Source organism: Rhinatrema bivittatum, chromosome 11 (assembly GCF_901001135.1).
Source record: "Rhinatrema bivittatum chromosome 11, aRhiBiv1.1, whole genome shotgun sequence".
Taxonomy (NCBI): domain Eukaryota; kingdom Metazoa; phylum Chordata; class Amphibia; order Gymnophiona; family Rhinatrematidae; genus Rhinatrema; species Rhinatrema bivittatum.
Genome location: NC_042625.1, coordinates 71,503,247 through 71,517,693, shown reverse-complemented (window position 1 = coordinate 71,517,693; position 14,447 = coordinate 71,503,247). Strand labels below are relative to the sequence as shown.

General features: G+C 45.0%; 1 protein-coding gene across 3 annotated transcripts in view; it reads left to right on the top strand.

Moving 5' to 3' along the window:
* Positions 1–1,182: 1,182 nt before the first annotated feature.
* DHX34 (DExH-box helicase 34) overlaps positions 1,183–14,447 on the top strand; it is a 39,061-nt gene continuing 25,796 nt past the window's right edge. The window contains exons 1-9 of one of the 3 annotated variants that reach the window (XM_029619961.1): positions 1,183–1,323; positions 2,475–3,245; positions 6,597–6,908; positions 7,194–7,448; positions 7,602–7,704; positions 8,711–8,928; positions 9,178–9,352; positions 12,425–12,618; positions 12,774–12,875. In XM_029619961.1, the coding sequence (XP_029475821.1) occupies positions 2,535–3,245; positions 6,597–6,908; positions 7,194–7,448; positions 7,602–7,704; positions 8,711–8,928; positions 9,178–9,352; positions 12,425–12,618; positions 12,774–12,875 (2,070 nt within the window). In that variant the 5' untranslated portion in view covers positions 1,183–1,323; positions 2,475–2,534. Of the gene's footprint in view, positions 1,324–1,384; positions 1,661–2,474; positions 3,246–6,596; positions 6,909–7,193; positions 7,449–7,601; positions 7,705–8,710; positions 8,929–9,177; positions 9,353–12,424; positions 12,619–12,773; positions 12,876–14,447 lie in introns of those variants that run through there. The other 2 variants (XM_029619960.1, XM_029619962.1) reach the window with 2 other exon arrangements.

Here is a 14,447-nt window from a genome sequence, read left to right as displayed (position 1 = left end):
TGCCTGCCTCGGTCACCTGACCCTTTACTTGCGCCCAACAGGTTCGTGCACTCTGCTGGGCTGCCTACATGCTCCTCTCTGACTTCTGCAACGCAAACGTGCGTCCTGCGCGTTGTGCACAGACTCTTCTTGGGCGGTGCAGCCCTGGCCGCTCAAACTTGTTCTATTTGTGAGTTTAGTCGCTTTGTGCACCACGATCCTACCACTTGCCAAAGTGCCGTCAATTGCCTGACTCTTGACGTGGTCTCTGCACAGCACAACTTGGGTAACTTTTGTTTCTGAATAGGATAGCGTACCCTTATTGATTTTTTTCTCCATTGGGCGTCGCTCTCTGCATTGCTGATGCTGCCTGCTTTCTATTGCAGTGTCCTGGAAAAATGCTGGTGGGCCTGAATGAAAAGTGGGTGGGCCACTGCCCACCCATAGCTATGCCACTGCATCTAATCCATTTTGTTGCCCTCACGGCATTTTTTTCCCCTATACAGGCCCAGGGCAGAGCCTATACAGGCCCAGGGCAGAGCCTGAATGAATTGGGTGGAGGGAGGGTACAAGGAAAGCACAGTAATCATTAGTACAGAGCAGCACAAAAGCTAGCAATGGTACCGCTCCCCTCACATTCCCCTACCACCCATTCCCTCCCCCCCCCACCAACTCTCCTTTATTCCTCTCCCCTCACCCAACTCTCTTCATTGCCCCTCACCCTCCAGATTTCTCTCACCTCCTCTCCCTCACTACCTTTGACACTGCACCAGTCTCCCCACATTCAACCTTGTCTTTGCCCTCTTTTTTCATGGTGTTCAACATCCTCACTTTTTCCCCCAACCCCCTTTCTATCCTCTTCTTATCCTCCACCTATTTTACAGAGATGCACCTTCTTTCCCCCTTCCCTCAGGAAGCTAATCCTCAGGCACAAAAAATCGCTTCTTCCCTTAATCGCACGCCTTATCTCTGTTTCCCCTTCCCAGGCAGGAGCTGGGTTAGGAGGCTTCATCAGGTAACGTGGGGAGATCAGCAGGTTCAGGGTCCAGATGAGGGTAGAATTCAGCAGGGTCAGAGATGAAAGCATAAAACTATTTAATCAAAAGCTGAGAGCAGCACAATGAAGGTTTGCCGTACTCTGCAGCAACAGTCTTTCTGCGTCTGCCCTCCTTTTCCCGTCACCTCTGATTGGCTGCTGCCGATGTGTCATCATTCTGCGACTGCGGGCTGGGCTGCCCGCGGCAAAGAAACAAGGCACCGACAAGCTAAAGGGCTGCTAGCTTGCAGTTACTCAGTCGCCCAGCTCGAACAAAAAATATTTTTCTCGCACGACGGGGAAAAAAGGTAGCCGGGTGCGAAATAACCTAATTTGGCAACATTGCATGCAGTTAAGGAGAATAAGAAAACATATCGCTCATTTATGGGAAGGGGGCGGAAGTGGCATTGCGTTCCAAGCCTCTCTATGAACATAGGGGCAGAAGTGAATCTTACAACGCATGGGCTGAAATGGGCCATTGGGTTCCGTGTCCCGTCTGAGGTGTGTGCGGATCTCGCTGAATCTTTTGAGCTCAGAATGGAGGAGTAGTATATGCGGCTACACAGGCTAGGGCTCTTCAACCTGAAAAAGAGACAGCTCAAAGGGGACATGATAGAAGTTCATAACATGAGTGGGCTGGAATAGGTAAATAAAGGACGGTTATTTAACCTTTCAAATAATACAAAAACAAGTGGACACTCCATTAGGCTAACAGCCAGCAGATTTAAAAACAAATCATAAAAAGAACTTTTTCACTTGGTGCACAATCAAGCTATGGTCAAGTTGACTAACATAGGATATAAAAGAGGTTTGGACAAGTTCCTGGAGGAAAAATTCATAACATATTAGCCAAGTAGATTAAAGAAAGCCATTGCTATCCCTGGTAGTGAGTAACAAAAAATAGATCTACTTGGGATCCACTGCATACTTGTGATGTGGACTAGTCATCGTGGGAGACAGGATGCTGGGCTTGATGGACTTTGGTCTAACCCAGCCTGGCATATTTTATGTTCTTATAGTTACTTATTCTGCCTTCTTTTCTTAACGCTAACTCTAGAGTTTAAGCTGGAAAACGTTTCTTAATTCATTACTTCGGGGTGCTGTTACTGTCTTTAAAAAAAAAAAAAAAGTGTTGAATTATAAAAAGTTACAATAGGGAAGAAATGAGGATTTCATATTGTTTATAGATAACTGCAAAAGCTGGACCTTAACAAGGAATTAAGCATAGATGCAAGGAGAAATAGATGATGACAGATTAAGAAAACCTTAAGGTAATTCTTTGTCTGGAAAGTGGAGAATAGATCTACAGTAAATGTAATTTGCAGGACAAAGTACAATGTAAAGACAAAATTAGACTGCTTTTGCTTGGGTGCATCATTGTTTTGCTGATGGGCTTCTGTGTATATATTTTTTATAAGCACAATTACAAGCTGTGAAAAACTTTTGTTGTGAAATTCAGGAAGCACAAGGTGCATTCGAGGCCACGGTGGAAAGAAAGTTGTAAAAGATGCTTACGTAGATGTCTTCTTCAAAGGGGATGGCAAGCAGCAAGTGGGACTGGAGCTGCCCAGAGACTCGAAGGCAGTTGGAAGATGTCTTCTTTAGGGATCAAGATTATATACGGAGCAGCAGTGATGAAAGCCGGGACTTCTGGAATTTCTTTGAGCGATTCCAGAAGTTTCAGAGCATCCAGAGGACTGAACAAAGAGAGGAAAAGGAGAGAAAGGCAGGAGAAGGTGTGCAGCCTGGTCTGGCAGATCTTCCCAAGGCTTATGACTCGAGGTACAGAATCAACGTGTCTGTTCTAAGCAAGGACATGGAAATGCGTCTCTTTGGGCAAGGCCAGAAGAGAGCAGAGCGGCAGAAACATGGCTACCGGGGTAGTGGAGGCGAGCGGATCCCTGGAGAGAGGCTGGCAGAGTTCAGAATGGCTGTGTTGCACTTCCTGGATTTCACTCAGAAACAAGGCTTTGCTAGGTTGGCCAAACTGCAACGGGAAAGGTCCAGTTTGCCCATCACCCAGTACCGGGACAAGATCGTGCAAGTGCTGAGGGAGCATCGTGTAGTGGTGGTGGCTGGGGACACAGGCTGCGGCAAATCCACACAAGTCCCCCAGTACTTGCTGGCTGCAGGATTTAACCACATCGCCTGTACCCAGCCACGCAGAATTGCCTGCATCTCCCTGGCAAAGCGTGTTGGCTTTGAAAGCCTCAACCAGTATGGCTCCCAGGTAAGTACCAGGACTGCATGGTATTGTAATAGTATTGTGACTGTAAAAAAGGGGAACTCGTTTAGCTATCATCTGAGAAAATTCTGCTGTACTAGAAAATAAATGTTATGGTCAAGGGATCTGTAAAACAGTCTAATTTGCTTCAGTCATGAGCATTAATGGCTGTAGATTAGGCATTGGCCATACATTTAGCTACCTGATTGGTAAGTACCAATGTTGGTAGAGCTCCGTGCAATATCTGTTTTTGTCTTTTTGTCTTGATTGCCAGTAAAAAGAAACCAGAGTGCCACTCTGCATACTAATATCCCCCTCTCTTAAGTAATACCTGTTCTGAGAGTATGCATGTTAAATGATATGCAATGGCATTAACTAGTTTACCTATTTATATGGGAAAGCAAGTTATAGACAATAAAACATGGTAGAATCATCTGTTTATGCTAGATTATTCAGGTCACAGATTAATATCCTTCATCCCTTATTCTATAGCTTAACCAGTCAGCCTAAAGAACAATTTCTTCAGCTTATCCTTCACTTGAAATCCTAACAGGTGCTCCTTTATTCTGTGTTTTGGTTTTAGGTGTATAGTTTGAGACCACCCACCCCTGAGAATCATGCCTGTGCAGATTCTGGAAGAGCAATTTATAAATCATTAAATCCATCTCTTCCTAGCATGTAGTCATAGACACAGAGAAATATGATGGAAACAAAAGATTGTGTGGGCCATCCAGTCTGCCCATCCTCCCAACTAATTAACCTTTACAATTCCCATCACTCCCTTAGAGATCCCTTCTGTTTATCCCATGCTTCATTTTAAGGCAGCTTTTTGAAGGGGAGAGGCTTATACCATTATTCGGTGCGTGTGTCCCACTAATAGCCGTAGTATTCGCTTTCCTGTCGACACCAAACTTTCATGGCCTGTCAGGGGAGTTGGACACGTGTAATTTTTTTTCCTGGATCTACTTGGCCTGCAAAAACCATGCATGCAGTTGATGTCCCCTGATACCTTTTTGGTTTTTCATCTGTGTTGCTTTTGATTAACACCAAATTTGAATGACACGTCAGTAGCCCATGAGGCTCGTGATGGGTAATGTTTTTGGGTGGAGAGGAAGGTCCATGTATTTTATGAATACACACATGCAGTTACTCCACCTGAAATTTTCAGGACATGGGTGTGTGTGTTTGGGGGGGGGGGGGGGCATGTGCATGTAATTATACCATCTATTAACATTTTGGTTTTGCATCTGATTCACAGCAAACTTTCTGTATAGTCAGGGGGGTCTGTGAAGATCATGAAAGAGGTATTTTTGGAAGAATCCACATATATATACATTTAGCATAATGGTAACACTATGTATAATGAATTTTGCCCATGAAAGTACCTCTGGTACACTCGGTCATGACCTACTTCACTAAACAATTGATTGTCTTTAATGATGTATTGTAACTGAACCCCGGCGGCACCTGTTAGAATGTACTATAGTACGCGATTACCTACATTAATTATGTGCCTACATGTAAACCCTTTGCGATGATATATAACTTAGCGACGGTATAGAAAAGATTTTAAATAAATAAAATAAATATTTCACAAACAGGCATGCACGATTACGCTACCTAATAACTGTTAGATTTTGCATCGGACCCTCACCAAATTTTTGAGAGCTGTCACGTGCTTGATGATGGTATATTTTCAGTCCACATGCATGCGTAGTCTGTGAATATGCGCATATAGTTATGCCACATAATTGTTTGATTTTGCCTACGAGGCACACCAGAGCTTTAGATGTCAGGGGGGCTGAGAGAAGTCGGACATGGGTATTTTTTCCTGTGGGAGTGACCACATTTGGAATAGTTGCCCAAATCGTAACTTTCACGGGTCAAACCAAGTGTATACTAGCCAATGGGGTACCCGTAAAACAACATTACCAATATAGACATTAGGATCCAGCATCCTAATGCTTCTTGTGCCTCTTGCTTGTATTACTTCTCCCCGGGGCTCCGGAGGAAGGCAGGTTACATATAAAAAAAATGTAAAAAATGATTTACAAGTAGTATTTTAAATTGGCACAGGGTATTATGTCTGGCCATTTATTTTATAGACAATCAGAAGAAAATCATTAGCCCAGTTGCACTGTGGCAAGTGCTGCTATGCAAAGGACTTGGGTTTGATTCCTGGGCTGGGCTTCTTCTCCCCAGGTTGGCCAGGGCAGAGATGCTGCAGAGGAAGCATTCACAGCCCCTGGGGGGTGGGAGGGAGCAGTGGCGGCTGGAGAGAGTTCAAATCATTGTGCAAGGGTGACACGCAGTGGCCAGACTTAAAGCTCAGATTTCTACAGGGAGCTGTGATTCGTTGGCTAATGACTGTCACTACAGTGACTTGGAGAAGCCAATTGGGAACTAAAGTAGAGCGGGGGAAATTTATTTATTTATTTATTTAAAGGCTTTTATATACCGGAGTTCATGCACTTGTGCATACCACTTCGGTTTACACAGAACAAGGAACAGAAAATTACATCAAACAGATTGAACAATTAAACAAATATACAATTACATCCAACAATTGGGTATAAATAACATGGCTAACTTAGTAGGAACTTAGAGTTTGAGGTAAAGGAGAGAAATAGTACCAAGTGGTAACAGAACAATGTTAATGGCTAAATAATAAATATAAATAGTAAATACAAATTCTTATAATAAATACAGGTGTTTACAGATTACAGTCTTCATGAAAAGTTTACGTCTACAGAATAGGGTTAAGTAAATAAGAACTGGCGGTTATTTCTATAGGAGTGAAGACTTCAAAAACTGAGGTTACATCTGGATTAAGAGGTATTGGTGTAGCATGCTCAAATATTTAATGATTTGGAATTGTGAGACCAAGGATAAAATTAGGAGTTGTTTGATATGATTATAAAAGCGAGAATGATTCAAGTTCTGGGATGTGGTTCTGAGCTAGACCTTTAAGTGTAGGCTTTTGTAAAGAGCCAGGTCTTGAGTTTCTTTTTGAATGTTCGAGTACACGTTTCGAGGCGAATGTCCGTGGGGAGGGCATTCCAATGAAGGGGGCTGGCAGTCGAGAATGCACGTTTCTTGAGTGAGGACTTGGCTGAAGGTACGTGTAAGGTGCCTAAGTATCTGTTTCTGATTGGAAATCCCCAGATAGTTCTGATTGGAAATCCCCAGATAGTTGCAAATGAAAGTTTATGCCCAGCAGAGGGTGAGTCTGATGGAACTGAAATTGCTAGGCCGGGGGGGGGGGGGGGGGGGAGCGAGCGAAAAAAAAAAAAAAAAGCAGAGGCCTTAAGATCTCGGCTCTCTTACCATTGAATTCTTCCCTCTCTCCTTTCATAGGTCGGGTACCAGATCCGCTTTGAGAGCACATGGTCTCCTGCTACAAAGATTGTGTTTCTCACTGAAGGATTGCTGCTTCGGCAGATCCAGCAGGAGCCAGAGCTGCCGCGGTACCAGGTGCTGATTGTGGATGAGGTCCACGAGAGACATCTCCATAGCGATTTCTTGCTTGGGGTGCTCCGGCGGCTCTTGTCACTGCGCCGGGACCTGAAGGTTATCCTCATGTCAGCCACAATTAACATTAAGCTCTTCTCTGAGTATTTTGACGGTGCTCCGGTAGTACAGGTTCCGGGGCGGCTTTTTCCTATACAGGTGAGTGTCTATTTTATAACAAAAATATTTTATATTTATGTTGGGGTATAATTTTATACTTTGGAGACTCGTGCAGTTTCCTCCAGGGCTTGTGGCCTGGAAGCATCATATGAAAGCTTCCAAACAGGAGAAGGGAGAAGAAACAGTTTATTTATTTACTTTGTATCCTATTTATAAGAGCTGAATTGACTAAATTTAGGGGCACAGACCGACAGAGTGGTTTGCCGAAGATCGCACAGAAGGACATGGTTAGTTCTCAGGCTCTGGTTGTCGCTTCTCCGTCAGGTGATCTTTCAGCCAATCCCGCAGGAGGAGGCGAATTCGAAGTCTGAGAAGCTGGATGTGAGGCCGTACCTGCGGGTCCTGCAGGCCATCGATCACCGCTATCCGTCGGAGGAGCGTGGTGACCTGCTCATCTTCCTCAGCGGGGTGGCCGAGATCACGACAGTGCTGGAGGCTGCTCAGGCCTATGCCGCTCATACCCAGAAGTGGATCGTGCTACCCCTACACAGCACGCTGTCTGTGGCCGAGCAGGACAAGGTAGAAGGAGGGGATGGGCAGCGGGATCATAAACTGCGCAAAGAATGGAATATGCAAGCGGATTAATGGCTTTTCTTCTGTGTTCTCTCTCTCGGCTCTCATCAGGGAGCCACCATGCACAGCCTCCTTAACGCCTTTCCCTCTGATCTGCAGGTGTTTGACATGGCCCCGCCAGGTGTTCGGAAATGCATAATTTCTACAAACATTGCTGAAACCTCAGTCACAATAGACGGTGTGAGGTTCGTCCTAGACTCTGGTAAGCACACTGTGGGAAAGTTAATCAATACAAATCATTGTCGTAACTGTATGCTGATTAAGATAAGGATGGAAAGGGCATGGAGACTGAACTACCCTCGTTCTTAAGGGTGGTCCTTCCACAGCATGTGGGAGGCATTTCAGTAGGACTGTGTATGGGGAACCATGCATTGCTGCAGCCCATGCTGCATATGTATATTTGGTGAGTAGGGATATGCAGACATACATTTTTTTTTCTTTTTAGTGTGTACTTATTTCCAATTAGTGCACACTGTTTTGATTTAGTGCGCGCTAATATTTTTAGTGTACACTAATTAAAACGAAACAAAAAAATGAATGCAGCCCCCCTACTGGTGAAGCAGTGAGTGTGTGTGAAGCCTGTGCTACTGCCGCCGTTGCTGTACCTCTTCAGTGGTGGGGAGGGGGGCAGTGTTTGTGCTCGAGGGAAGCTTGCGCCGTAGCTGTCTGAGTTGTACTTGTTCTGTGGTGGGGCAGCGTGTGGGGGTGTGTGTGAAGCTGGTGCTGCTGCTTCTGCCTGTGTTGTATTTGTACTTGTTCTGTGGTGGGGCAGAATGTGTGTGTGTGTGTGTGTGTGTGTGAGGGAAGCTTGCACCTCTGTCGTCTGTGATATACTTGCTCTTGCACTGCTGCTGCCGTCGCTCTACCTGTTCTGTGGTGGGGCAGTATGTGTGTGTTTGTGAAGCTTGTGGATGTTTTATAACCGTACCACTGACATTTGTTGTAATAAAGTAAAATTAAAAAAAAAAAACAAAAACAACTTTGTTGTGAAAGCTGAAAACTTTACAGGTTTAGTAATACATGACCTTCTGGATGCACATGAGTCTCTTCTTCAGTTGTAACTGTGGTCTAGGACATTATTATCTTTGAACGAGTCTATAATTGGTCCTAGAAATGGTCTCATGGCTTACAGAGAATCAAAGCCTGCAACATACTCGCACAAAAATAAGTGCAATTGTTCCTATATCATTTAATTATATTTACTTCAGGTAAAGTGAAAGAAATGAGTTTTGACCCAAAGGCCAAGATGCAGCGTCTGCAGGAGTTCTGGATCAGCCGGGCGAGCGCAGAACAGCGCAAGGGCCGAGCAGGCCGCACGGGTCCTGGCGTCTGCTACCGGCTCTACGCCGAGTCCGACTATGACGCCTTTGCTGCATATCCTGTGCCGGAGATCCAGAGGGTCGCCTTGGATGCTTTGGTGTTGCAGGTGATGCATGAGATGCCAGACGTTCTTACAGGAGAATTGTTCCTAGCAGGTTCTCCCGCCACTTTCAGATCTGTTGCTTAAAAAAATAACGGCTTGTTTTTCAGTGTGCATGAAGTGTTAGTAAACAAGATGCAAGGTCTGGAGGGCTGGGTCTGATACAGAGCTGGGGGCTTGGCCTGGAAACCAAAGGGACCTTTGCTAGTCATGAGGTGGTGATGAACTTCTCCGGTCTCTCTTTCCTGAGTTCAGATGAAGAGCATGGGTTTGGGGGATCCCCGCACTTTCCCCTTCATCGAGCAGCCCCCGGCATCCAGCCTTGAGACGGCCATTCTCTACCTGCGGGACCAGGGGGCTCTGGATGACGCAGAGCACCTCACGCCCATCGGAAACCTGCTGGCGAAACTCCCGGTGGATGTCGTGATAGGTGAGAGATGCGGGACTCCAGGGGGAGATTTTAACCAGTCATGTACTGTTAGGCACACTGGTTATTTGCTGTTGGATTCGGACATGGAGATATGTCCCAAAAATTAAGCTGCCACTTCCTCCAGGCCAGTGATTCTAGACTCCAGATTATGGAGTCCCCTAAACAGATCTGAATTTCAGGGCAATCGGAGTGGGGAAAAATAGCCTAATGTTTATTTTATTAAAATGTGATACTTGTGTAATATCGAAATCATCAATCAATTCAATCAATCAAAATACAACAATCAAACGTTTTTCAATAAAACACACACACACATTAGTTTGTTGGAAGCTGTTTATTGAATTAATCAGACAAGCACAATAAACCAATACATTGTCAGCAGTTGAACCACCCTAATGAATGCTGATAGCATCTACTCTCTTCACGGTCTCTGGGAGGAATCTTAATTCTCCTCAAGGGTCCCGATATTGACCAGAAATAAACAGGTCAAAAGGCCAGGCTTTGATCAATTTCTTAAATCTTAGATAATTCCCTTCTTTCTTTAACTCTTAAGAGTTAAGCGCAAAGTGAGGCACATAGGGAAGAGGAGCCCAAACTGTAGCTACACGATGCAAGGTTCCACGTTGGCAGACTCCACCCAGGAAAAAGATCTAGGCGTCATTGTGGATAATATGCTGAAATCCTCGGCCAAGAAATCAAATAGATTGCTAAGATTTATTAGGAAAGGAATGGAGACTAAAACAGAGAATACCATAATGCCTCTGTATTGCTCCATGGTGCATCTGCATCTTGAATACTGTGTTCAGTTCTGGTCACTGCATCTCAAAAAAGATATAGTGGTATTAGAAAAGGTACAGAGAAGAGTGACCAAAATGGTAAATGGAATGAAACAATTCTCCTGTGAGGAAAGGCTAAAGAGATTAAGGCTCTTCAGCTTAGAGAAAAGATGACTGAGGGGAGAAATGATAGAGGTCTGTAAAATAATGAGTGGATTGAAACATGTAAACGGGAATTTGTTGTTTATGCTTTCATAAATAAAAACTTTAAATATATAAAAAAAAAAAAAAAAGTAAAGCAAAATTTAGTCTGCGGCTAAATTCTCCCCACCCAAATTTCATTTCCTGATCATGGCCCAGATCATTCCAGACAAGCGGGTTTTGCATCTCTACCGGCAGATGGAGGCAGAGAACAAAAACCTTTCAGGCACTGCCACATAACCGAGAGTGCCACCTGCAGTCCCTCAGTATTTCTCTGACTCCAGCAGATGGGAGAGGTGCGGATCTGCAGCCTGGTTAGAGAAAGAGAGGGCTTGCAGAGACAGAATCTGCTTCTGGCGCTCCCTGAAGTGTTAGGGACCTTTGTGGGCCATTTCTCAGGTAGATCCGAGCGAGGGGGGGGGGGGGTGTGATCCCTGCACTGCTTCTGCCCGCATCATCCAAGGGGTCCTGGCTCCCTCTTTCCCTCGAAGAGCTTCTTCCCCTTTTGGCAGCCAGCAACAGGGAACGTATTTATTTTTCTCCTTATCTTTGCTTGGTTGGTGGCTCCTTTCAAAAAAAAAAGAGAGAGAGAGGTCTGAAGCAGGAGCTGGCCAGGCTGGGGCTGCCGTGTTTGCGCTGCCTGCCCGAAGACGCCGGGGGTTCCGGGGTGAGTCGGGAAAGGCTTTCCTGGCTCGTGGCGACCGCGTCTAAATCCTCCTCCCCACCCAAATTTCACATGTGGCCCTGTTGGGCCATGTGGCCCCCAAACCTTCGTGTATTGATGAAAACTATGGCGGTCCCGAGGCCGGGCCCCTCCCTTCCCCATTTAAAATAATTTGTTGATCCGGCTTCCCACCCAACTGCAGTCCAAAATACCTGGATACTAAAGAGATCCCCCTGCCGGTCGCAAGCTGTGCACTCACCTACGTCCCGGCAATCCAGTGGTGCTTCTGTTAGAAGAAGACTGGAAACTACCCGCAGCTTACGCTTCCTGCATAAGAACATAAGAACAGGCCATACTGGGTCAGACCAAGGGTCCATCAAGCCCAGCATCCTGTTTCCAACAGTGGCCAATCCAGGCCATAAGAACCTGGCAGGTACCCAAACACTAAGTCTATCCCATGCTACTGATGCCAGTAACAGGTTAACTTGATTAATGGCAGGTAATGGACTTCTCCTCCAAGCAAAGCATAAACTGCAAGTAAGTTACGCTTCCAGCTCGTCTTTTCACAGAAGCAGTGCTGGATTGCCGGGAGCAGGTGTTGTGGGCACTTAACACCTATTGTTGTCTCTTTGCATTGGCTACGAAGACAGTGGCGGCAGGATCCATGGGCTACGAAGCAAGTCTTCCCCCCCTGCATTTGTGCCATGCTGTGCGTTGGTAATCCTCGCGCAGGCGGGCCTGTTGGATGGTCCGGCTCCTCGGCTGGCTCATCTTACATAAACAAGGGGGAGGGACATTTCACGTGCGGGGACCCTTTGTTTGGAAATTTGATGCCGGAACCATTACGCCAACCGGTCTGTGCACAGACATTTAAATAGCAGTTGAAAACACATCTATTCCCAACGAGCATTTGAGACCGGCAGCTAGTCGGCAGAATTATCCTTCGCTGGCCGAGGTCCATTAACTATTTGGCAGTGGTTTGGATATGAGCGGGTAACGAATCTTTTTAAAATAAATAGAGAATTTAGCCAAATATCTCTTAATATCCATGTTATCCGACCAACTTGAGTCGATCCCCAAATGCCCCTGGAATGCCTCTGACTTATCCAGGTAAGTTTTAGCTGGTTAAGTCCTTAGCTGAATATACCCAGAGAAGTCAAAAGCGCTGAGAGCAGCAGGAAATTAAAAAAGATGGGACTTGTCCGCTAAGTTCTGCACTTTGTTGGAGAAAGCCCTTTGAATATGGACTTCTTGTTGTCTAACTACCACCTCACCAGGACAAATTGTTTGCAAAGATATTTAAACCAAAAGTTTGAAAATATCTCTCATATGTATTTATTATGGAAAATTAGGCCTGGGTTCGGGGGTTCTTGATAATTCTAAATCTCTCTCCTCCTGGTGCTTACTGTGCCTGTCTCCTCCTCTTTGAAGGGAAGATGCTGATACTTGGGTCCCTCTTCAGCGTGGTGGAGCCAGTTCTTACCATCGCTGCGGCTCTGAGCGTCCAGTCACCGTTTCTTCGCCGGGCCCAAAACGACCCTGACTGCAGCACTGCTAGAAAGCCACTGGAGAGCGACCATGGGGATCCCTTCACCTTGCTAAACGCCTTTAACGAATGGGTGCAGGTGAGAGAATCCGCCCCCTCCCCGGGCCATGCCCCACACAGTGGCACTGGTGGCTTGCATGCATTAAAAGCACCCGGTCGCATTGGCTCTGCTTCAGGGCCCTGAGTTCTCCTAGCACGCTCGTGGGCCTGTTTTTGATCTGTGTTTCCCCGCAGATCAAATCCAGCAGGAGCGCCAACTCCAGGAAGTGGAGCCGGAGACGGGGGCTGGAGGAGCAGCGGCTGTATGAGATGGCAAACCTGAGGCGTCAGTTCAAGGTAGGCGGGCAAGGGGATTGTGTGAACGCACGGGTCCTCGCTGCACTCACCTTTAGCTTAAATTAACTAAAGGTTGCTGCTGGTCAGGCCCTTCCTTCTGCTCTGGCTCCTCTTCCTCTCCGATCCTGAAGCACGTCACTGTGCTGTAGGTCTAATGCATTGAGCCTTTCTGAATAAAAGATTTCTCCTTTAAAATGATTTCAGATGGGAAAGTAGTGGTGAGGGGGTCGCGCCCCGAAAGTTTGCTTCACAGAACTGATTCTTGGTTGTGCGATGAGTTGCACCCCTTGATGTTATGGGCAGTCTATTACAATTTGATTTGCAAAACTATAATTCAGGTGTGCCTTTTCTCCATAAATGGCATCACCCTCGCACATATCCAAATTTTGTTCCGCTGCTAAGTAACGACGATTTATTTCTTGGTGATTCAGCAGGTGGGCAGATGTGTGTGTGTGTGTGTGTGCGTGTATATATATATATATATATATATATATAAACAAACTTGGGCTAAATACAAAATAAAGTCTCAGAAAACACACACACAAAAAAAACCCCAACTGAAGTGGGAAAAAGCACTAATGATGGATATATAAAAAAAAATTGTATTAATTAGTAAATCAAAAGCTCCAGACTCCAGATAATATATACCAAAATTATTTACTATGCATACATATGTAGGACAGGACTTGTGCAGGCAAAATTAGAGAAACAGGAACAATCTATGATGAGACAAAGTTTTTCAATCACTGAAATGCACTTAAATAGTTAAGTCAATGATGATTCCAGCTCAATATGTTGGTGAGAACTATGAACTTAGGTAAATACAAAGGGATACACTGTTGCTGTTCAAAGAATGGCACAGCTGGTTTAAAACTGGCAACAATGTATAGAAGTATCTGGACCAGACAAAGCACACAGCTAATTAGACATCCATACCAAGGAGCTCAATCTGTCAGTTACTTCAAGTGCACGTAAACACAAGAATCACAAAACATATACAAAGTAATAACAAACTTGCTATGTTTACAAACTTTAAGATATTTAGTTACAGCATTCGGCAGGAGCTGCATACGTTACCCAAGAAAAACGTTTTACAGCACTGCCTAACAAAGGTTAAAAAAAACCTTGCAGGTCCATACTACCAGAACCTGTAAACCTTCACAGGTAACTAAGATATTTCTTAGAATGACTATATAAATTAGATGTATAAATGAATCAAACTTAAGATAATAAATTAACAGAGGAAGGTGAGGTGCAGCGTACTGGATCTCTTCAAAATAATCAGAGGCCTCGAACGAGAAAAAAAATGTAAAGAAACCTTCTCAGAAAAAACTGCCAGAAAAACAAAACTCAAGGAATTGGCCAAGCTGTTATTACTTATACATTCATGAGCAGCACATGGCATGAATGCAGGTATTAAAAAAAAATATATATATATATATATCGATAATAAGGAGGACCAAAAAGAATACTGCAAGGGCTGAGAAGGCTGAAACTGACGCCCATAGTGCCGCTGCCAGCCCAAGGCGTGTTAGTTATCCGAAAAATGAAAAATAAAAAGGAGGCAAAATT